At 53.1% G+C, this 22548-nt stretch overlaps 1 protein-coding gene across 1 annotated transcript in view; it reads right to left on the bottom strand.

Moving 5' to 3' along the window:
* Positions 1-22548, bottom strand: part of INTS7 (integrator complex subunit 7) — a 128497-nt gene that overhangs the window by 96546 nt on the left and 9403 nt on the right. Inside the window, 1 exon segment of the mRNA XM_075341436.1 lies at positions 15659-15805. Coding sequence (XP_075197551.1) covers positions 15659-15805 — 147 coding nt within the window.

The following is a 22548-nucleotide window of genomic DNA, read 5'->3' as shown; positions in this document are numbered from 1 at the left end:
AGCACATGCAATTCCAGCAGCCTTGAAAGCTTGTGTCTTAGCACCCTTGCTGTTTGCTGCCGCTGGCTAGCCATCTAAGCGGGTAGACAGCCAAGAATAGCCATTACAGTGCCATGTATAGTCTGTGCTTTAGCACCGCTGCTTTTTAGCTGCTGTTTCTAGGCCTGCATCCTGAATAGCGACTTTACAAAAAGTACAGCAGGACACTTCGGCATTAGTGGGTCAGCACTGCAGCTGCCGCTTACCGCCCGCACAAAAGCAGGTGTGTGGCGCCTCCTGTGACTGCTAGCTCAGCGCTTGTCTCCGTTTTCCCGCTCTGCGTGCCGGAATGGCTGCCGGCGTCCAGAGACGAGGGGCGGGCCGAGGGCGTGCCCGAGACAAGAGCGGGAACCCGGCGTCCCACTGAGTCTAGTGAAGGGGGCTGGAGAATGCAAAGCAGACTCCAGCTCCCTGCGCTGACTTACTGTACAGCGTCCCGCCCTTTCCCTGACTGGCAGGGCTGGGGGCGGGAACGAAAGGAAAACTAGGCCGCAAAGCCGGGGACTCGAGTAATAAGCGCGGCCGTCCTATGTGCACGGCCGGCGCGGAAGTCCCCGGCGCACCACAAGTCCCAGCCGCGCCACAGTGTAAAACACCCAGCAGCGGCCGGCGCGGCCGTTCCCAATACATAAATTCACTCAGCAAAGCTGCAGTGAATAATAGCACAAGCGCTCTGCGCTGTTGTCCCCGGCGCACTAGCACTCCCAGCAATGCTGGTGCGTGTGTGCGCGATGTGTACGGGGACACAGAGTACCTTAATGTCGCAGGGCCCTGTCCCTGAGGATACTCAGCTCCAAATCCAGCAGGTTCTCTGGGTCTGTGGATGGAGCCCGGTCTCAGTGCCTGGAGACCGGTAAGATCCCACTTCACCCAGAGCCCCATCAGGGGGATGGGGAAGGAAAGCAGCATGTGGGCTCCAGCCTCCGTACCAGCAATAGGTACCTCAACCTTACAAACCACAAGTGGGGTGAGAAGGGAGCATGCTGGGGGCCCCATATGGGCCCACTTTTCTTCCATCCGACATAGTCAGCAGCTACTGCTGACTAAACAGTGGAGCTATTGCATGGATGTGTGCCTCCTTCGCACAAAGCTTGAAAAACTGGTGAGCCAGTGATCCCACTGGGGGTGTATAGCCAGAAGGGGAGGGGCCTTACACTTTTTAGTGTAATGCTTTGTGTGGCCTCCGGAGGCAGTAGCTATACACCCAATCGTCTGGGTCTCCCAATGGAGCGCCGAAGAAATTCCCTTCTTCTTTGTCGCTCCATTGGGAGACCCAGACAATTGGGACGTCCAAGAGCAGTCCCTGGGTGGGTAAAAGAATACCTCGATAACAAGAGCCGACACGACTCCCTCTTACAGGTGGGCCACCGCCGCCTGAAGGACTCGCCTACCTAGACTGGCATCTGCCGAAGCATAGGCATGCACTTGATAGTGCTTTGTGAAAGTGTGCAGACTAGACCACGTAGCTGCCTGACACACTTGTAGAGCCGTTGCCTGGTGCCGCAATGCCCAGGACGCCCCCACGGCTCTGGTAGAATGGGCTTTCAGCCCCGAAGGAATCGGAAGCCCCGAAGAACGGTAGGCTTCAAGAATCGGTTCCTTAATCCACCGAGCCAAGGTTGACCTGGAAGCTTGCGAACCCTTACGCTGACCAGCCACAAGGACAAAAAGCGCATCTGAATGGCGCAGGGGCGCTGTGCGAGACACGTAGAAACGGAGTGCTCTCACTAGATCTAATGAGTGCAAATCCTTTTCAAAGCGGTGAATTGGATTAGGGCAAAATGAAGGTAAGGTGATATCCTGATTGAGATGAAAAGGCGATACCACCTTAGGGAGAAATTCCGAAACAGGACGCAGAACCACCTTATCCTGGTGAAAAACCAAGAAGGGGGCTTTGCATGACAGTGCTGCAAGCTCCGACACTCTACGGAGTGAAGTAACTGCTACTAGAAATGCCACTTTCTGCGAAAGACGCGATAAGGAGACATCCCGCAGCGGCTCAAAAGGCGGTTTCTGAAGAGCCGTTAGCACCCTGTTAAGGTCCCAGGGTTCCAGCGGACGCTTGTAAGGTGGGACTATGTGGCAAACTCCCTGCAGGAACGTGCGGACCTGCGGAAGCTTGGCCAGGCGCTTTTGAAAGAATATTGAGAGTGCCGATACTTGCCCTTTGAGGGAACTAAGTGACAACCCCTTATCCATTCCGGATTGAAGGAAGGAAAGAAAAGTGGGTAAGGCAAAAGGCCAGGGAGTAAAACCTTTATCAGAACACCAGGACAAGAAAATCCGCCAAGTCCTGTGATAGATCTTGGCGGACGTCGGTTTCCTGGCCTGTCTCATAGTGGCAATGACATCCTGAGACAACCCTGAAGACGCTAGGAGCCAGGACTCAATGGCCACACAGTCAGGTTGAGGGCCGTAGAATTCAGATGGAAAAACGGCCCTTGCGACAGCAAGTCTGGGCGGTCTGGCAGCGCCCACGGCTGACCCACCGTGAGATGCCACAAATCCGGGTACCATGACCGCCTCGGCCAGTCTGGAGCGACGAGAATGGCGCGACGGCAGTCGGACCTGATCTTGCGTAGTACTCTGGGCAGCATTGCCAGAGGAGGAAATACATAAGGCAGTTGAAACTGCGACCAATCCTGAACTAATGCGTCCGCCGCCAGAGCTCTGTGATCTTGAGATCGTGCCATGAAGGCCGGGACCTTGTTGTTGTGCCGTGACGCCATGAGATCGACGTCCGGCGTTCCCCAGCGGCGACAGATCTCTTGAAACACGTCTGGGTGAAGAGACCATTCCCCTGCGTCCATGCCCTGACGACTGAGAAAATCTGCCTCCCAGTTTTCTACGCCCGGTATGTGAACTGCGGAGATGGTGGATGCTGTGGCTTCCACCCACTGCAGAATTCGCTGGACTTCCTGGAAGGCTTGACGACTGCGAGTGCCGCCTTGGTGGTTGATGTATGCGACGGCAGTGGCGTTGTCCGACTGGATACGGATCTGCCTGCCCTCCAGCAACCGCTGGAAAGCCAATAGGGCCAGATACACTGCCCTTATCTCCAGGACATTGATCTGCAGGGAAGACTATCGGGGTCCAGGTTCCCTGAGCCCTGTGATGGAGGAACACCGCTCCCCACCCTGACAGGCTCGCGTCCGTGGTGACCACAGCCCAGGTTGGGGGCAGGAAGGATTTTCCCTGTGATAGAGAAGTGGGAAGAAGCCACCACTGAAGAGACGTCTTGGTTGCAAGGGAAAGAGAGACGTTCCTGTCGAGAGAGTTCGACCTCCTGTCCCATTTGTGGAGAATGTCCCACTGGAGCGGACGCAGATGGAATTGCGCGAAGGGCACTGCTTCCATCGCTGCCACCATCTTCCCCAGGAAGTGCATGAGGCGTCTCAAGGGGTGCGACTGAGTCTGAATCAGAGACTGCACCCCTGCCTGCAGTGACAGCTGTTTGTCTAGTGGTAGCTTGACTACCGCTGACTGTGTATGAAACTCCATCCCTAGATAGGTCAGAGATTGGGTCGGTGTCAACTTGGATTTTGGGAAGTTGATGAGCCACCCGAACTGCTGGAGGGTCTCCAGAGCGACGGAAAGGCTGTGTTGACACGCCGCCCGAGAAGGTGCCCTGACTAGGAGATCGTCTAAGTAGGGAATCACCGAGTGCCCCTGAGAATGCAGGACCGCCACAACGGATGCCATGACTTTGGTGAAAACCCTTGGGGCTGTCGCCAGGCCGAAGGGCAATGCCACGAACTGAAGGTGTTCGTCCCCGATGGCAAAACGCAAAAAGCGTTGATGTTCTGGTGCGATCGGCACATGGAGATAGGCATCCTTGATGTCGATCGATGCGAGGAAGTCTCCTTGTGACATCGAGGCGATGACCGAGCGGAGAGATTCCATCCGGAATCGTCTGGTGCTCACGTGTTTGTTGAGCAATTTGAGGTCCAGAACGGGACGGAATGATCCGTCTTTCTTTGGCACCACGAATAAGTTGGAGTAAAAACCGCGACCCTGTTCCTGAGTGGGAACGGGGGTCACGACTCCTTTTTTCAGAGCGTCCACTGCTTGAAAAAGTGCGTCTGCTCGCGCGGGGGGCGGGGAGGTTCTGAAGAAACGAGTCGGAGGACGAGAGCTGAACTCTATCCTGTAACCGTGAGACAGAATGTCTCTCACCCATCGGTCTTGAACATGTGGCCACCAGGCGTCGCGAAAGCGGGAGAGCCTGCCACCGACCGAGGATGCGGTTCGGGGATGCCGTGAGTCATGAGGAGGCCGCCTTGGAAGCAGTGCCTCCGGCGGTCTTTTGGGGGCGTGACTTAGATCGCCACGCATAGGAGTTCCTCTGGCCTTTGTCCTGTCTATTGGACGAAGAGGACTGTGGCTTGGTGGAGGGACGAAAGGACCGAAACCGCGATTGAATTTTTCGTTGCTGAGGTCTCTTAGGTTTGGACTGGGGTAAGGAGGAGTCCTTTCCCTTGGATTCCTTAATAATCTCATCCAAACGTTCGCCAAACAATCTCTCGCCAGAAAACGGCAAACCGGTTAAGAACCTCTTGGAAGCCGAGTCTGCCTTCCATTCGCGCAGCCACATGGCCCTGTGGACTGCAACCGAATTAGCGGATGCCACCGCTGTACGGCTAGCAGAGTCTAGGACTGCGTTCATGGCGTAGGAAGAAAACGCCGACGCCTGAGAGGTTAAAGATGCAACCTGCGGGGCAGACGTACGTGTGACCGCATTAATCTCAGCCAGACAAGCTGAGATAGCTTGGAGTGCCCACACGGCTGCAAAAGCCGGGGCAAAAGACGCTCCCGTGGCCTCATAGATGGATTTCACCAGGAGCTCTATCTGCCTGTCAGTGGCATCTTTTAGTGATGAGCCATCTGCAACCGAAACTACAGATCTAGCCGCCAATCTGGAGACTGGGGGATCCACCTTAGGACATTGAGCCCAACCCTTAACTACGTCAGCGGGGAAGGGGTAACGTGTGTCAGTAAGGCGCTTAGTAAAGCGCTTGTCCGGAACCGCTCTGGGCTTCTGGACAGCATCTCTGAAGTTAGAGTGATCAAAAAATGCACTCCGTATACGTTTGGGAAACCTAAACTGGTGTTTCTCCTGCTGCGAAGCCGACTCCTCTATAGGTGGAGGCGGGGGAGATAGATCCAACACCTGATTGATGGACGAGATAAGATCATTTACTAAGGCGTCCCCTTCAGGTGTATCAAGATTGAGAGCAACATCAGGGTCCGAGCCCTGAGCTGCAACCTCCGCCTCGTCCTCCAGAGAGTCCTCAAGCTGGGAACCCGAGCAGCGTGAGGAAGTCGGGGAAGATTCCAAGCGAGCCCGCTTAGCTGGTCTGGGACTGTGGTCCGTGGAGGAGTCCTCCACGTGAGACCTAGGGTCCACCCCGGCCGGGGTGTACCGAGAGGGACCTGGAGGCGCCGATCTATCAGGGTCAGGGGCCTGTGTAAGGACCGGTCTGGACTGCAGGGCTTCCAGCAACTTGGCAGACCATTTGTCTATAGACTGAGCCATGGATTGTGAGAGTGACTCTGAGAGCTTTTCAGCAAAAACTGCAAACTCTGTCGCTGCCACCTGGACAGTGGAAGCAGGGGGGTCTGCCTGAGCCGAGGGGCCCACTGACCGAGGCTCCGGCTGAGCAAGCGTAACAGGGGTCGAGCATTGCTCACAGTGAGGGTAGGTGGAACCCGCAGGTAGCATGGCCCTACAAGAGGTACATGTCGCAAAAAAACCCTGTGCTTTAGTGCCCTTGCTCCTTGTGGCCGACATGCTGTTGTGTCCTAGGAGCGTGATCACTGAGGGTATATAGAAAAAGGGTATACAGCCCGGCCGAACAGAAATAAGTATATATATATATACGTATCTATACCGGCACCCAAGGGGACCAACACCGAGTGACCGGTGCAGGCTTACCGACCGCTAAAAAGCGGGGTGTGTGCGCTCCAGATTCCCTGCCTGGTCTCCCAGAGCTGCAGAGCTGTTCTCTGTGATTCTCCACCGGCAGAATGTCCTAAAGATGGCTGCCGGAGCTCTCAGGGGAGGAGTGAAGCCATGGGCGGCGTTAGGAAAGAAGGGAATTTTGTTTACTTACCGTAAATTCCTTTTCTTCTAGCTCTAATTGGGAGACCCAGACAATTGGGTGTATAGCTACTGCCTCCGGAGGCCACACAAAGTATTACACTCAAAAGTGTAAGGCCCCTCCCCTTCTGCCTATACACCCTCCGTGGGATCACGGACTCCTCAGTTTTAGTGCAAAAGCAAGAAGGAGGAAAGCCAATAAACTGGTTTAAGTAAATTCAATCCGAAGGAATATCGGAGAACTGAAACCATTCAACATGAACAACATGTGTATACAAAAAAACAGGGCGGGTGCTGGGTCTCCCAATTAGAGCTAGAAGAAAAGGAATTTACGGTAAGTAAACAAAATTCCCTTCTTCTTTGTCGCTCTATTGGGAGACCCAGACAATTGGGATGTCCAAAAGCAATCCCTGGGTGGGTAAAATAATACCTCGTAATAGAGCCGTAAAACGGCCCCTTCCTACAGGTGGGCAACCGCCGCCTGAAGGACTCGTCTGCCTATGCTGGCATCCGCCGAAGCATAGGTATGCACCTGATAGTGTTTCGTGAAAGTGTGGAGGCTGGACCAGGTAGCCGCCTGACACACAAGCTGAGCCGTAGCCTGGTGCCTCAAGCCCGGGACGCATCCACAGCTGTGGTAGAATGGACCTTCAGCCCTGAGGGAACCGTAAGCCCAGCAGAACGATAAGCTCGAGAATTGCTTCCTTGATCCACCGAGCCAGGCTTGATTTGGAAGCCTGCGACCCTTTACGCTGGCTAGCGACAAGGACAAGAGTGCATCCGAGCGGCGCAGGGACGCCGTACGATCGATGTAGAGTCTGAGTGCTCTCACTAGATCTAATCAAGTGCAAATCCTTTTCACATTGGTGAACTGGATAAAGACAAACAGAGGGTACGGGGATACCCTGATTGAGATGAAAGGGGGGATACCCCCTTAGGGGGAAATTCTGGAACCAGACGCAGAACCCCTTGACCTGGTGAGACACCGGGAAGGGGGCTTTGCACGACAATGCTGCCCCGACAGACACTCTCCCAAGTGAAGTGACTGCTCCTAGGAAAACCACTTTCTGCGAAAGGCGTGAGAGAGAAAAATCCCTCATAGGCTCGAATGGTGGTTTCTGAAGAACCATCAGCACCCTGTTCAAATCACAGGGTTCTAACAGCCGTTTGTAAGGAGAGACTAAGCGGCAAACCCCCTGCAGGAACGTGCGTACCTGAGGAAGTCTTGCTAGGCGCTTCTGAAAAAAATACAGAGAGCGCTGAGATTTGTCCATTAAAGGAGCAGAGCGACAAACCTTTTTCCAACCGAATTGCAGGAAGGAAAGAAAGTAGGCAAGGCAATTGGCCAGGGAGAAACTCCCTGAGCAGAGCACCAAGATAAGAATATATTCCACGTCCTGTGGTAGATCTTGGCGGAGGATGGTTTTCTAGCCTGTCTCATAGTGGCAATGACCTCTTGAGATAACCCTGCAGATGCTAGGATCCAGGACTCAATGGCCACACCGTCAGGTTGAGGGCCGCAGCATTCCGATGGAAAAACGGCCCTTGAGACAGCCAGTCTGGTCGGTCTGGTAGTGCCCACGGTTGGCCTACCGTGAGATGCCACAGATCCGGGTACCACGACCTCGTTGGCCAGTCTGGAGCGACGAGGAGGGCGCGGCGGCAGTCGGACCTGATCTTGCGCAGCACTCTGGGCAACAGTGCCAGAGGTGGGAACACATAAGGTAGCCGGAACTGCGACCAATCTTGAACTAAGGCGTCCGCCGCCAGAGCTCGGTGATCGTGAGACCGTGCCATGAAAACCGGGACCTTGTTGTTGTGCCGGGACGCCATTAGGTCGACGTCCGGCATCCCCCAGCGGCGACAGATCTCCTGAAACACGTCCGGGTGAAGAGACCATTCCCCTGCGTCCATACCCTGGTGACTGAGGAAGTCTGCTTCCCAGTTTTCTACGCCCGGGATGTGAACTGCGGATATGGTGGATGCCATGTCTTCCACCCCCGTCAGAACCCGCCGGACTTCGTGGAAGGCTTGCCGACTGCGTGTTCCTCCTTGGTGGTTGATGTATGCCACCGCTGTGGAGTTGTCCGACTGGATTCGGATCTGCTTTCCTTCCAGCCACTGCTGGAAGACTTGTAGGGCAAGATACACTGCTCTGATTTCCAGAACATTGATCTGAAGGGTGGACTCTTGCTGAGTCCACGTACCTTGAGCCCTGTGGTGGAGAAAAACTGCTCCCCACCCTGATAGACTTGCGTCTGTCGTGACCACCGCCCAGGATGGGGGTAGGAAGGACTTTCTTTTTGACAATGAGGTGGGAAGCAGCCACCACCGAAGAGATTCCTTGGCCGCCTGAGAAAGGGGGACGTTCCTGTCGATGGACGTCGACTTCCCGTTCCCTTGGCGGAGAATGTCCCATTGTAGTGGACGCAGATGAAACTGCGCGAAAGGGACTGCTTCCATTGTTGCTACCATCTTCCCTAGGAAGTGCATGAGGCGCCTCAAGGGGTGCGACTGGCCTTGAAGGAGAGATTGCACCCCTGTCTGTAGTGGACGCTGTTTGTCCAGCGGAAGCTTCACTATCGCTGAGAGAGTATGAAAACTCCATGCCAAGATATGTTAGCGATTGGGTCGGGGTCAGATTTGACTTTGAAAAGTTGATGATCCCCCCGAAACTCAGGAGAGTCTCCAGCGGAACGTTCAGGCTGTGTTGGCATGCCTCTTGAGAGGGTGCCTTGACAAGTAGAACGTCCAAGTAAGGGATCACAGAGTGACCCTGAGAGTGCAGGATTGCTACTACTGCTGCCATGACCTTGGTGAAGACCCGTGGGGCTGTCGCCAGCCCGAAAGGCAGAGCTACGAACTGAAGGTGTTCGTCTCGTATAACGAAGCGTAGAAAAACGCTGGTGCTCTGGAGCAATCGGCACGTGGAGATAAGCATCCTTGATGTCTATTGACGCTAGGAAATCTCCTTGAGACATTGAGGCGATGACGGAGCGGAGGGATTCCATCCGGAACCGCCTGGTTTTTACGTGCTTGTTGAGCAGTTTTAGGTCCAGAACGGGACGGAAAGACCCATCCTTTTTTGGCACCACAAACAAATTGGAGTAAAAACCGTGACCTTGCTCCTGAAGATGAACAGGGAACACCACTCCTTCTGCCTTTAGAGTGCACACCGCTTGCCGAAGAGCATCGGCTCGGTCGGGAGGTGGAGAAGTTCTGAAGAATCGAGTTGGAGGACGAGAACTGAACTCTATCCTGTACCCGTGAGACAGAATGTCTCTCACCCAACGGTCTTTTACCTGTGGCAGTCAGGTGTCGCAACAGCGGGAGAGCCTGCCACCGACCGAGGATGCGGTGTGAGGAGACCGAAAGTCATGAGGAAGCCGCCTTGGTGGCGGTACCTCCGGCGGTCTTTTAGGACGTGATTTAGGCCGCCATGAATCGGAATTCCTCTGATCCTTCTGAGGCCTATTGGACGAGGAGAATTGAACCTGCCCACGCCCCGCAAGGACCGAAACCTCGACTGTCCCCTCCTCTGTTGGGGTATGTCGGTTTAGCCTGAGGAAAAGATGTATCTTTTTCCTTGGATTGTTTGATGAATTCATCCAGTCGCTCACCAAAACAAGCGGTCGCCAGAGATTGTCAAACTGGTTAAGCACTTTTTTGGAAGCAGAATCTGCCTTCCATTCCCGCAACTTCAAGGCTCTGCGTATTAACACTGAATTGTCGGACGCAACTGCCTTCCGGCTCGCCGAGTCCAGGACAGCATTAATGGCGTATGACGCAAACGCTGACGTTTGAGAAGGGAAGACGCAGTCTGCGGCGCAGACCGCCTCAATGGAGCGCCCAGACGGCTGCGAAAGTTGGAGCAAAAGACGCGCCAATAGCTTCATAGATGGATTTCAACCAGAGCTCCATCTGTCTGTCAGCGGCATCTATGAGTGAAGCCATATCTTCCGCTGCAACTAAGGATTTAGCCGCTGGAGATAGGAGGGTCCACCCTGGAACACTGAACCTAGCCCTCGACAACGTCAAAAGGGAAGGAATAACGTGTATCCTTAAGGCGCTTGGAAAAAAACGATATCTGGTCAAGCCTGGTGGTTTTGGACTGCCTCCCTGAAGTCAGAGCGACCCAGAAACGTACTCAATGTACGCTTGGGGAACCTGAAACGGAACTTCTCCTGCTGAGAAGCTGACTCCTCAAGCGTAGGAGCTGAGGGAGAAAAAACCAACATTTGATTGATGGACGCCGTAAGATCGATCACTACGGAGTCACAAACAGGTGTATCCAGGTAGAGAACGTTCTCAGGATCAGAATCCTGATCAGATACCTCCGCCTCATCATAGAGAGAGTCCCCATGCTGAGACCCTGAATATGTCGAGGGATGCTCCTAGCGAGGTCGCTTAGGGGGCCTGGGACTGCGTCCGAGTCAGACCCCTCACCCTGAGATCTATGAGACACTCCCGGAGCACATTGTTGTACCAACTGGGGAGGGGGGACCAGGGGGCAATGAATGAACAGTGCCCATGGTCTGAGAGACCTGTCTGGACTGCAAGGCTTCTAGTATCATAGCCATAGTCCCAGAAAGTCTGTCAGTAAATACTGCAAACTCCGTCCCTGTCACCTGGACTATTAGCAGAGATTCCGGCTGAGTACGTGCCACAGGGGCCGAGCATATCATACAATGGGGGTCCATGTAACCTGCCGGCAGTATAGCCGTACATGCTGTACAGGCTGTATAGAAAACCTGTGCTTCTGCACCCTTGTTTTTCACAGACGATATGCTGTTATCTCCTCCGAACAATCAAGGAGGGTATATAGCCAAAATACAAAACAGCGACCGAACAGTGCAATGTATAGCGTACAAGCATATATCTATATGTGCACTTCGGCACTAGTCGGGTCAGCACCACAGGTGCTGGTTACCTCCCGCTCACAGCGATTGTGTGACCATCAGAGTCCCTGCCAGGGTCTTCCCAAACTTGTCTCTTTTCTCAGCCACAGAAAAAACTGACATGAATGGCTGCCGGCGTCCTGTGTAGAGGAGGAGGCCGTGGGCGTGCCCCAGAAAGTGCGGGAATCCGGTTTCACAGTGTATACAGTGAGAGGGGTGGAGTATGCAAAGCATACTCCAGCTCTCAGCGCTGCCGTGCTGTGCAGCGTCACGCCCTTACCCTGACTGGCAGGCCTGTGGGCGGTAACGAAGTGAGACTAGGCCGCACAAGCCGGGGACTAGAGTGATAAGCGCGGCCGGCATATAAGCCCTGGTCGGCGCGGAAGTCCCCAGCGCACCACAAGTCGCAGCCGCGCCTGAGATAAAAATGGCAGCGGCGGTTAGCGCGGTAGTCCCCCAATACTCTAACACACCCAGCTATGCTGTAGTGTGCGATGGCACCAGTGCGGGCAGCGCCGCCGTCCCTGGCGCACTAACACACCCAGCAGTGCTGCCGTGTGTCTGTGCGCGGTCCCCACGGGGACACAGAGTACCTCAACGTAGCAGGGCCATGTCCCTGAGGATACTCCGCTCCATGTCCAGCAGATTCCCGGGGGCTGTGGATGGAGCATGGCCTCAGTGCCTGGAGACCGATAAGATCCCACTTCACCCAGAGCCCTAAGGGGATGGGGAAGGAAAACAGCATGTGGGCTCCAGCCTCCGTACCCGCAATGGGTACCTCAACCTTAATAAACACCGCCGACAAAAAGTGGGGTGAGAAGGGAGCATGCTGGGGGCCCTAGTATGGGCCCTCTTTTCTTCCATCCGACATAGTCAGCAGCTGCTGCTGACTAAACAGTGGAGCTATGCGTGGAATGTCTGACCTCCTTCGCACAAAGCATGAACACTGAGGAGTCCGTGATCCCACGGAGGGTGTATAGGCAGAAGGGGAGGGGCCTTACACTTTTAAGTGTAATACTTTGTGTGGCCTCCGGAGGCAGTAGCTATACACCCAATTGTCTGGGTCTCCCAATAGAGCGACAAAGAAAGTGCGGGAATCTGGGGTCCCCACAGTGATCAGTGAGGGGGGAGGGAGCATACAGGATGCCCCGGCCCTCACATCCGACATCAGGTCGGCTGTCCCGCCCCTATCTCTGATAGACAGGCCCGGGGGCGGGAGTTTTGCCACTAGGCCGCGATGAAGCCGGGGACTAAATTTAATACTGCGGCCGACAAGCAGGCGCGGTCGGCGCGGTAGTCCCCGGTCTTCACAATTCAGCGGCGTCCGGAAACCAGGCGCTCCATACACAGTCCCCATGGGGACACAGAGTACCTCGTGGATGCAGGGCCCTGTCCCTGAGGATAGATAAGCTCCTGTCCAGCAGATTCCCTCAGGGGCTGCGGAGGGAGCACGGTCCCAGAACCTGGATGACCGCTTCGGATCCCACTTCTACCAGAGCCCGCAGGGATGGAGAAGGAAACACGGCATGAGGTTCCGGCCGTCGTACCCACAATGGGTACCTCAACCTTAACAGCACCGCCGACTCAGTGGGGTGAGAAGGGAGCATGCCGGGGGCCCCGTGGGGGCCCTCTTTTCTTCCAACCGATACAATCAGCAGCTGCTGCTGAGTAAAATGGGTCTCCCAATGGAGCGACAAAGAAAATATAATTCACTTTTTCAACAAATTCCTTACGTGTCGGTGCTTTTTCAGATAGCCAATACAAGGCAATTAGTTTCCTTGCTGCATACAACAATCGTGCCACTGCCAGTTTCTCTTGTTCATCCAACCCCACTTCATCCACATAGCCCAGCACACACACCAGCGGGTTCCCCACTTCATCCACATAGCCCAGCACACACACCAGTGGGTTCCCCACTTCATCCACATAGCCCAGCACACACACCAGCGGGTTCCCCACTTCATCCACATAGCCCAGCACACACACCAGCGGGTTCCCCACTTCATCCACATAGCCCAGCACACACACCAGCGGGTTCCCCACTTCATCCACATAGCCCAGCACACACACCAGCGGGTTCCCCACTTCATCCACAGAGCCCAGCACACACACCAGCGGATCCCCCACTTCATCCACATAGCCCAGCACACACCAGCGGGTTTCTGGGTAGGTCCACTTGCATCACTGATTGAATTAAATTTAACACTGTGATCCAGAACCCTTGTAAACACGGGCATTCCCACAACATGTGCATGATCCCTGCTTCTTCCACAGTACATTTTGGACATTTGGAATCCGTTCTCACTCCCACTTTCTTCATCCACACGGGGGTTCTATATATAACATATAATTGCGATAGCCGTTTCGCCTCGCTCAGAGATATTTTGATGACATATTGCAAAATAGACTCCCATTTCTCCTCCCCAATTTCTCCCAAATCTTCCACCCACCTTGCATATGCCCCAATTTGTTGCCTCCCAACCGACATGGACAGAAGTCCCCCGTAGACCATCGATATACATCCTGCCGTCCCTCTCTGCGTCCCTAATATATTAATTACACTATCTGATTGTATAACAATTGGTGTTATTCTGTTCTGCGATTGAAATGCGTGACGTAGCTGCAGGTATTTATAAAACATACTATGTCCCAGTGGGAAGTGTTTTAGCAGTACTTCAAAAGTCTTAAATATGTTTCCATCCATCACTTGGGAGAGGTACCAGATACCAATTCTCCTCCATTGCCCAAATTCTTTAAGGGATAAAAATTTTGGAATGTTGGGGTTGTCCCACATGGGGGTATATCTAGTGAACCCGGTTACCTGTCTCACCTGTTTCATCTTACCCCATACTATATCTATCAACTGTATAGTAGGATATAATGCAGAGTGTGGATGAAACTTTCCCGCCTCCAGACTTGCCAGCAGAGGACCTTTTCCAATCACATACTGTAATATTTTCCCTGCCGAGGTCTCCAAACTTGTCACACCCCACCCCACCATGTGTTGGTTCTGGGCAGCTAAGTAATAGCACCAAGGATTAGGTAGAGCCAGTCCCCCTTCGTCTTTTGGTCTCTGTAAATATTCTAACCTCATCCGTGAGCGCTTCCTTCCCCAGATTAAGCCTCAGAAAATAGAATTTATTTTATAAAAACCTATTTTGTGGTAGCCATACCGGGGCATTATAGAGCACATAGAGCAGTTGGGGCATTAGTATCATTTTAGCTAAGTTGACTCTCCCCACCGCCGAAAGGTACAGTTTAGACCAGGCCAGAATCTTTTGTTTGAACTTAAGTAAAAGGGGGGCGAGATTAAGACATTCATAGTCAGTCAGTTTATTGGATATCATAATTCCCAGATATTTAAACTCTGACACCACCTGAACCGGAGCACAAGTCACCACTACATTGGAAGGCGTTTCATCTAGTGGCATCAAAACCGATTTGTCCCAATTTATCGTGAGCCCGGATATCCTTCCAAAGTTAGATATGACCCTCATTACCGCCTCCAAGGAACTCCCTGCATCTGCCAGAAACAATAATAAATCGTTTGCATATAAGGCCACTTTCTCCTCTACACTCCCATATCGGTAATCCACTACACCAGGATCCCGCCGCATCACCGCCGCCAGTGGTTCGATAGCAAACAACAGGGGGGACAGTCGGCACCCCTGCCTTGTGCCCCTATAGAGAGAAAATCTATCTGACATGCTGCCATTTGCCCTAATTCTTGCCGTAGGAGCAGAGTACAACAGCTGCACCCACCTAATATACACTTCCCCAAACCCCATTGATCGCATCGTAGCCCATAGGTACCCCCACTCTACGCTGTCAAAAGCTGTGGCCGCGTCTAGGGAGAGAATAACCCGCCTCCCCTTATTTTCCGCCGGTATCTGCATATTCAGGTTCAGTCTCCTAAGGTTAGTTGCCGTGGATTTGTTGGGCATAAACCCTGCTTGAGCTGGGTGTATTAGGGATGTAATGACTTTGGTGAGCCTATTTGCAAGCATCTTAGCCAGGAGTTTTACATCTACCGTCAATAGGTTACTCGATATTTACCTTAGTTACCAGCGTCCGCCGCTCTCACGCTGTCAGTGCCGGCTCCTGTTCCCTGCACTCCTAGCCAGAGTACACATCGGGTTAATTACCCGATGTGTACTGCAGCTACGTGTACAGGGAGCAGGAGCCGGCACTGACAGCGTGAGAGCGGCGGACGCTGGTAACGAAGGTAAATATCGGGTAACCAAGGAAAGGGCTTCTTGGTTACCCGATGTTTACCGTGGTTACAGCTTACCGCAGGCTGCCAAACGCCGGCATCCTGCTGAGTGCTCGCTTCAGTTCGTCGCTCTCTCGCTGTCACACACAGCGATGTGTGCTTCACAGCGGGAGAACAACGTCCAAAAAATGAAGCAGGACATTCAGCAACGAGCGGCGACCTCACAGCAGGGGCCAGCTTGTTGCTGGATGTCACACACAGCGACGGGACGTCGCTGCTACGTCACAGAAAATGGTGACTTAGCAGCGACGTCGTTGTTGCTTTGTGCGACACCACCTTAAGATTTAAAGCACCACTAAACAGTAAAAACAACTTCCTGCACACGCTCGGATGTGGCCGACCACTTACCGGAGAGTTATAGCCCGAGCTACGGGGTCATTACTGTGTATGACAGAGAAGATTCTCTTCACAAACTCGTCCACGTTCAGGATCTTCTCTAGATGCTTCTCGCTTTGTTGGGTCACTTTCAGAACGCACAGCCGGAGGAAGTTATTACTGAAGGAAAACACAATTCTAATTAAGACAGAACTGAGACATCCAAGAGGCAAAGAAATTACTAATACTATAAATCTAAACTGTAAAAGATCCAGAACTTTTTAATTTTATTTTTCCATTTACGCATTTGTACGAGGGCAGTGTGCGCTGCAGCTTAGAATGACACCGTTCATTTTTCCATACGCTGTACTGAAAAACGGGGGGGTGGGGGGGGGAATTAAAAAAAAAAAAAAAAAAAAAATGGATAAATGGTGAACAAAAGTATTCCACCATTGTTTTTTTTTTCTTTTGTTTTCACTGCATTCACTGGGTGATAAAGATGACCAGGGAGCAAGGCAGCACAATTATGGTCACATTTAACGTTTTTTTTTTTTTTTTCCTATGATGAAAGAAGGGAATTTTGTTTACTTACCGTAAATTCCTTTTCTTCTAGCTCCAATTGGGAGACCCACACAATTGGGTGTATAGCTACTGCCTCCGGAGGCCACACAAAGTATTACACTTAAAAGTGTAAAGCCCCTCCCCTTCTGCCTATACACCCCCCGTGGGATCACGGGCTCCTCAGTTTTAGTGCAAAAGCAAGAAGGAGGAAAGCCAATAACTGGTTTAAGAACAAATTCAATCCGAAGAAACATCGGAGAACCGAAACCAGTCAACATGAACAACATGTGTACCCGAAAAAACAAAAATCCCTAAGAAAACAGGGCGGGTGCTGGGTCTCCCAGTTGGAGCTAGAAGAAAAGGAATTTACGGTAAGTAAACAAAATTCCCTTCTTCTTTGTCGCTCCTAATTGGGAGACCCAGACAATTGGGACGTCCAAAAGCAGTCCCTGGGTGGGTAAAATAACACCTCGTGATAGGACCGTAAAACAGCCCTTTCCTACAGGTGGGCAACCGCCGCCTGAAGGACTTGTCTACCTAGGCTGGCGTCCGCCGAAGCGTAGGTATGCACCTGATAATGCTTGGTAAAAGTGTGCAGACTCGACCAGGTAGCTGCCTGGCACACCTGCTGAGCCGTAGCCTGGTGCCGTAATGCCCAGGACGCACCCACGGCTCTGGTAGAATGGGCCTTCAACCCTGAGGGAACCGGAAGCCCAGCAGAACGGTAGGCTTCAAGAATTGGTTCCTTGATCCACCGAGCCAGGGTGGATTTGGAAGCTTGCGACCCTTTACGCTGACCAGCGACAAGGACAAAGAGTGCATCCGAGCGGCGCAGGGGCGCCGTGCGGGAAATGTAGATTCTGAGTGCTCTCACCAGATCCAACAAATGCAAATCCTTTTCACATTGATGAACTGGATGAGGACACAAAGAAGGCAAGGAGATATCCTGATTGAGATGAAAGGGGGATACCACCTTAGGGAGAAACTCCGGAATCGGGCGCAGAACCACCTTGTCCTGGTGAATCACCAGGAAGGGAGATTTGCATGACAGCGCTGCTAGCTCGGACACTCTCCGAAGAGACGTGACCGCTACTAGAAAAGCCACTTTCTGTGAAAGGCGAGAAAGGGAAACATCCCTCATAGGCTCGAAAGGCGGCTTCTGGAGAGCAATTAGAACCCTGTTCAGATCCCAGGGCTCTAACGGCCGCTTGTAAGGAGGGACGATATGACAAACCCCTTGCAGGAACGTGCGTACCTGAGGAAGTCGTGTTAGGCGCTTCTGAAAAAATACAGATAGCGCTGAGACTTGTCCCTTAAGGGAGCCGAGCGACAAACCTTTTTCCAAACCGGATTGCAGGAAGGAAAGAAAAGTGGGCAATGCAAATGGCCAGGGAGAAACTCCCTGAGCAGAGCACCAAGATAAGAATATCTTCCACGTCCTGTGGTAGATCTTGGCAGAGGTTGGTTTTCTAGCCTGTCTCATGGTGGCAATGACCTCTTGAGATAATCCTGAATACGCTAGGATCCAGGACTCAATGGCCACACAGTCAGGTTCAGGGCCGCAGAATTCCGATGGAAAAACGGCCCTTGAGACAGCAAGTCTGGTCGGTCTGGTAGTGCCCACGGTTGGCCTACCGCGAGGTGCCACAGATCCGGGTACCACGACCTCCTCGGCCAGTCTGGAGCGACGAGGATGGCGCGGCGGCAGTCGGACCTGATCTTGCACAGCACTCTGGGCAACAGTGCCAGAGGTGGGAACACATAAGGTAGCCGGAATTGCGACCAATCTTGAACTAAGGCGTCCGCCGCCAGAGCTCGGTGATCGTGAGACCGTGCCATGAAAACCGGGACCTTGTTGTTGTGCCGGGACGCCATTATGTCGATGTCCGGCATCCCCCAGCGGCGACAGATCTCCTGAAACACGTCCGGGTGAAGAGACCATTCCCCTGCGTCCATACCCTGGCGACTGAGGAAATCTGCTTCCCAGTTGTCCACGCCTGGGATGTGAACTGCGGATATGGTGGATGCCGTGTCTTCCACCCACGTCAGAATCCGCCGGACTTCCTGGAAGGCTTGCCGACTGCGTGTTCCTCCTTGGTGGTTGATGTATGCCACCGCTGTGGAGTTGTCCGACTGAATTCGGATCTGCTTGCCTTCCAGCCACTGCTGGAAGGCTTGTAGGGCAAGATACACTGCTCTGATTTCCAGAACATTGATCTGAAGGGTGGACTCTTGCTGAGTCCACGTACCTTGAGCCCTGTGATGGAGAAAAACCGCTCCCCACCCTGATAGACTCGCGTCTGTCGTGACCACCGCCCAGGATGGGGGTAGGAAGGACTTTCCTTTTGACAATGAGGTGGGAAGAAGCCACCACCGAAGAGATTCCTTGGCCGCCTGAGAAAGGGAGACGTTCCTGTCGAGGGACGTCGACTTCCCGTCCCATTGGCGGAGAATGTCCCATTGTAGTGGACGCAGATGAAACTGCGCGAAAGGGACTGCTTCCATTGCTGCTACCATCTTCCCTAGGAAGTGCATGAGGCGTCTCAAGGGGTGTGACTGGCCTTGAAGGAGAGATTGCACCCCTGTCTGTAGTGAACGCTGTTTGTCCAGCGGAAGCATCACTATCGCTGAGAGAGTATGAAACTCCATGCCAAGGTATGTTATCGATTGGGTCGGGGTTAGATTTGACTTGGAAAAGTTGATGATCCACCCGAAACTCTGGAGAGTCTCCAGCGCAACGTTCAGGCTGTGTTGGCATGCCTCTTGAGAGGGCGCCTTGACAAGCAGATCGTCTAAGTAAGGGATCACAGAGTGTCCCTGAGAGTGCAGGACTGCTACTACTGCTGCCATGACCTTGGTGAAGACCCGTGGGGCTGTCGCCAGACCGAAAGGCAGAGCTACGAACTGAAGGTGTTAGTCTCCTATAACGAAGCGTAGAAAACGCTGGTGCTCTGGAGCAATCGGCACGTGGAGATAAGCATCCTTGATGTCTATTGATGCTAGGAAATCTCCTTGAGACATTGCGGCGATGACGGAGCGGAGGGATTCCATCCTGAACCGTCTGGTTTTCACGTGCTTGTTGAGAAGTTTTAGGTCCAGAACGGGACGGAAAGACCCGTCCTTTTTTGGTACCACAAACAAATTGGAGTAAAAACCGTGACCTTGCTGCTGAAGAGGAACAGGGGTCACCACTCCTTCTGCCTTTAGAGTGCACACCGCCTGCAGAAGAGCATCGGCTCGGTCGGGAGGCGGAGACGTTCTGAAGAATCGAGTTGGAGGACGAGAACTGAACTCTATCCTGTACCCGTGGGACAGAATGTCTCTCACCCAACGGTCTTGGACCTGTGGCAGCCAAATGTCGCCAAAGCGGGAGAGCCTGCCACCGACCGAGGATGCGGAGAGAGGAGGCCGAAAGTCATGAGGAAGCCGCCTTGGTAGCGGGTCTTCCGGCTGTCTTTTTTGGGCGTGACTGAGCCCGCCAAGAATCTGAGCTCCTCTGATCCTTTTGAGTCCTTTTGGACGAGGAGAATTGGGACCTGCCCGAGCCCCGAAAGGACCGAAACCCCGACTGTCCCCTCCTCTGTTGGGGTTTGTTTTGTCTGGGCTGAGGTAAGGATGAATCCTTCCCCTTGGACTGTTTAATGATTTCATCCAAACGCTCACCAAACAGTCGGTCACCAGAAAATGGCAAACTGGTTAAGCACTTTTTGGAAGCAGAATCTGCCTTCCATTCCCTTAACCACAAGGCTCTGCGTAAAACCACGGAGTTGGCGGACGCCACTGCCGTACGGCTCGTAGAGTCCAGAACCGCATTAATCGCGTAAGACGCAAATGCAGACATTTGAGAGGTTAAGGATGCCACCTGCGGAACAGATGTACGTGTGACCGTGTCAATCTGTGTAAGACCAGCTGAAATAGCTTGGAGTGCCCATACGGCTGCGAATGCAGGAGCAAACGACGCGCCGATAGCTTCATAGATGGATTTCAACCAGAGCTCCATCTGTCTGTCAGTGGCATCTTTAAGTGCAGCCCCATCCTCCACTGCAACTATGGATCTAGCCGCAAGCCTGGAGATTGGAGGATCCACCTTGGGACACTGGGTCCAGCCCTTGACCACGTCAGGGGGAAAGGGATAACGTGTATCCTTAAGCCGTTTGGAGAAACGCTTATCTGGATAAGCGTGGTGTTTCTGGACTGACTCTCTAAAGTCAGAATGGTCCAGAAAAGTACTTAATTTACGCTTGGGAAACCTGAAATGGAATTTCTCCTGCTGTGAAGCTGACTCCTCCACCGGAGGAGCTGGGGGAGAAATATCCAACATTCTATTGATGGACGCTATAAGATCATTCACTATGGCGTCACCATCAGGAGTATCCAAATTGAGAGCGGTCTCAGGATCAGAATCCTGATCAGCTACCTCCGCCTCATCACACAGAGAGTCCTCCTGCTGGGACCCTGACCAGTGTGATGAAGTAGAGGGCCGCTCATAGCGAGCTCGCTTAGGCTGTCTGGGACTGTCGTCCGTGTCAGAGCCGTCACCCTGGGATGCATGGGACACCCCCGGAGCCCGGAGCTGTTCCAACTGAGGGGGACCAGGGAGCAGTGATTCAACAGTGCCCATGGCCTGAGTTACTGGTCTAGACTGCAAGGTTTCTAGAATTTTAGTCATAGTCACAGACAATCTATCAGCAAAAACTGCAAACTCTGTCCCCGTCACCTGGACAGTATTCACAGGTGGTTCTCCCTGGGTCACCTCTAGCAGAGGCCCCGGCCGAGCAAGTGCCACAGGGGCAGAGCACTGCACACAATGGGGGTCAGTGGAACCTGCCGGTAGAGTAGCCTCACATGCGGTACAAGCAGCATAGAAAGCCTGTGCCTTGGCACCCTTGCTTTTTGCAGACGACATGCTGTTGTCTCCTCTTAGCAATCTAGGAGGGTATATAGCCAAGAATCACCAGCGACCGTACAGTGCAATGTATAGCATGCAAGCATAAAAATACAATTGTACACTTCGGCACTAGTGGGGTCAGCACCAGAGGTGCCGCTTACCGCCCGCTCAAAAGCGGGTGTGTGGTTGCCAGAATCCCGTGTCTGGGTCTCCCAGAACTTGTCTCCCCTCTCCAGCTCAGACTGGAATGGCTGCCGGCGTTCTGTGAAGAGGGGCGGACCGTGGGCGTGCCTCAGACAAAGTGCGGGAAACTGGCGTCCCACTGTGCCCAGTGTGAGGGCTGGAGTATGTAAAGTAGACTCCAGCCCTCGGCGCTGACGTTCTGTACAGCGTCCCGCCCTTCCCCTGACTGGCAGGCCTGGGGGCGGTAACGAAACGAAACTAGGCCGCAAAAGCCGGGGACTCGAGTAATAAGCGCGGCCGTCATATATGCACGGCCGGCGCGGAAGTCCCCGGCGCACCACAAGTCCCAGCCGCGCCGCAGTGTAAAACTGACAGCAGCGGCCGGCGCCGCAGTTCCCAATACATGAACTCCCTCAGCAAGCTGTAGTTAGTGTGGCACAAGCGCGCAGCGCTGTTTTCCCCGGCGCACTAACACACCCAGCCATGCTGCAGTGTGTCTGCGCGCGGTCTGTACGGGGACACAGAGTACCTTGACGTAGCAGGGCCCTGTCCCTGACGATACTCAGCTCCATATCCAGCAGATTCCCCAGGGGCTGTGGATGGAGCACGGTCTCAGTGCCTGGAGACCGGTAAAATCCCACTTCACCCAGAGCCCTAAGGGGGATGGGGAAGGATGCAGCATGTGGGCTCCAGCCGCCGTACCCGCAATGGGTACCTCAACCTTAACAAACACCGCCGACAAAAGTGGGGTGAGAAGGGAGCATGCTGGGGGCCCAAGTAAGGGCCCTCTTTTCTTCCATCCGACATAGTCAGCAGCTGCTGCTGACTAAACAGTGGAGCTATGCGTGGATGTCTGACCTCCTTCGCACAAAGCTTGAAAACTGAGGAGCCCGTGATCCCACTGGGGGTGTATAGGCAGAAGGGGAGGGGCTTTACACTTTTAAGTGTAATACTTTGTGTGGCCTCCGGAGGCAGTAGCTATACACCCAATTGTCTGGGTCTCCCAATTAGGAGCGACAAAGAAATAAAAATTAAAGATCCAAAAAAATAAAAAAAAAAAAAAAAGTTTTGTGTTGTCATTTTATGGAACACATAACTTTTAATATTTCTGTCGGTGGAGCTGTGTGGGAGCTTGATTTTTTGTTTGTGCACCAAGGGGTGTATATGACATTTTGATTGTATTTTTTGCAGAAATGCGACAACCTGAAAATGGCAAATCTGGTGTCTTAAGATATTTTTTAAAGCTCTCCTTTTTTTTTTTTAAACTTTATTTTTTAGTTTTCATAGGGAA

Source organism: Anomaloglossus baeobatrachus, chromosome 3 (genome assembly GCF_048569485.1).
Source record: "Anomaloglossus baeobatrachus isolate aAnoBae1 chromosome 3, aAnoBae1.hap1, whole genome shotgun sequence".
NCBI classification, from domain to species: domain Eukaryota; kingdom Metazoa; phylum Chordata; class Amphibia; order Anura; family Aromobatidae; genus Anomaloglossus; species Anomaloglossus baeobatrachus.
The sequence above is the reverse complement of the archived record's forward strand: the minus strand, read 5'-3'. Positions and strand labels throughout refer to the sequence as shown.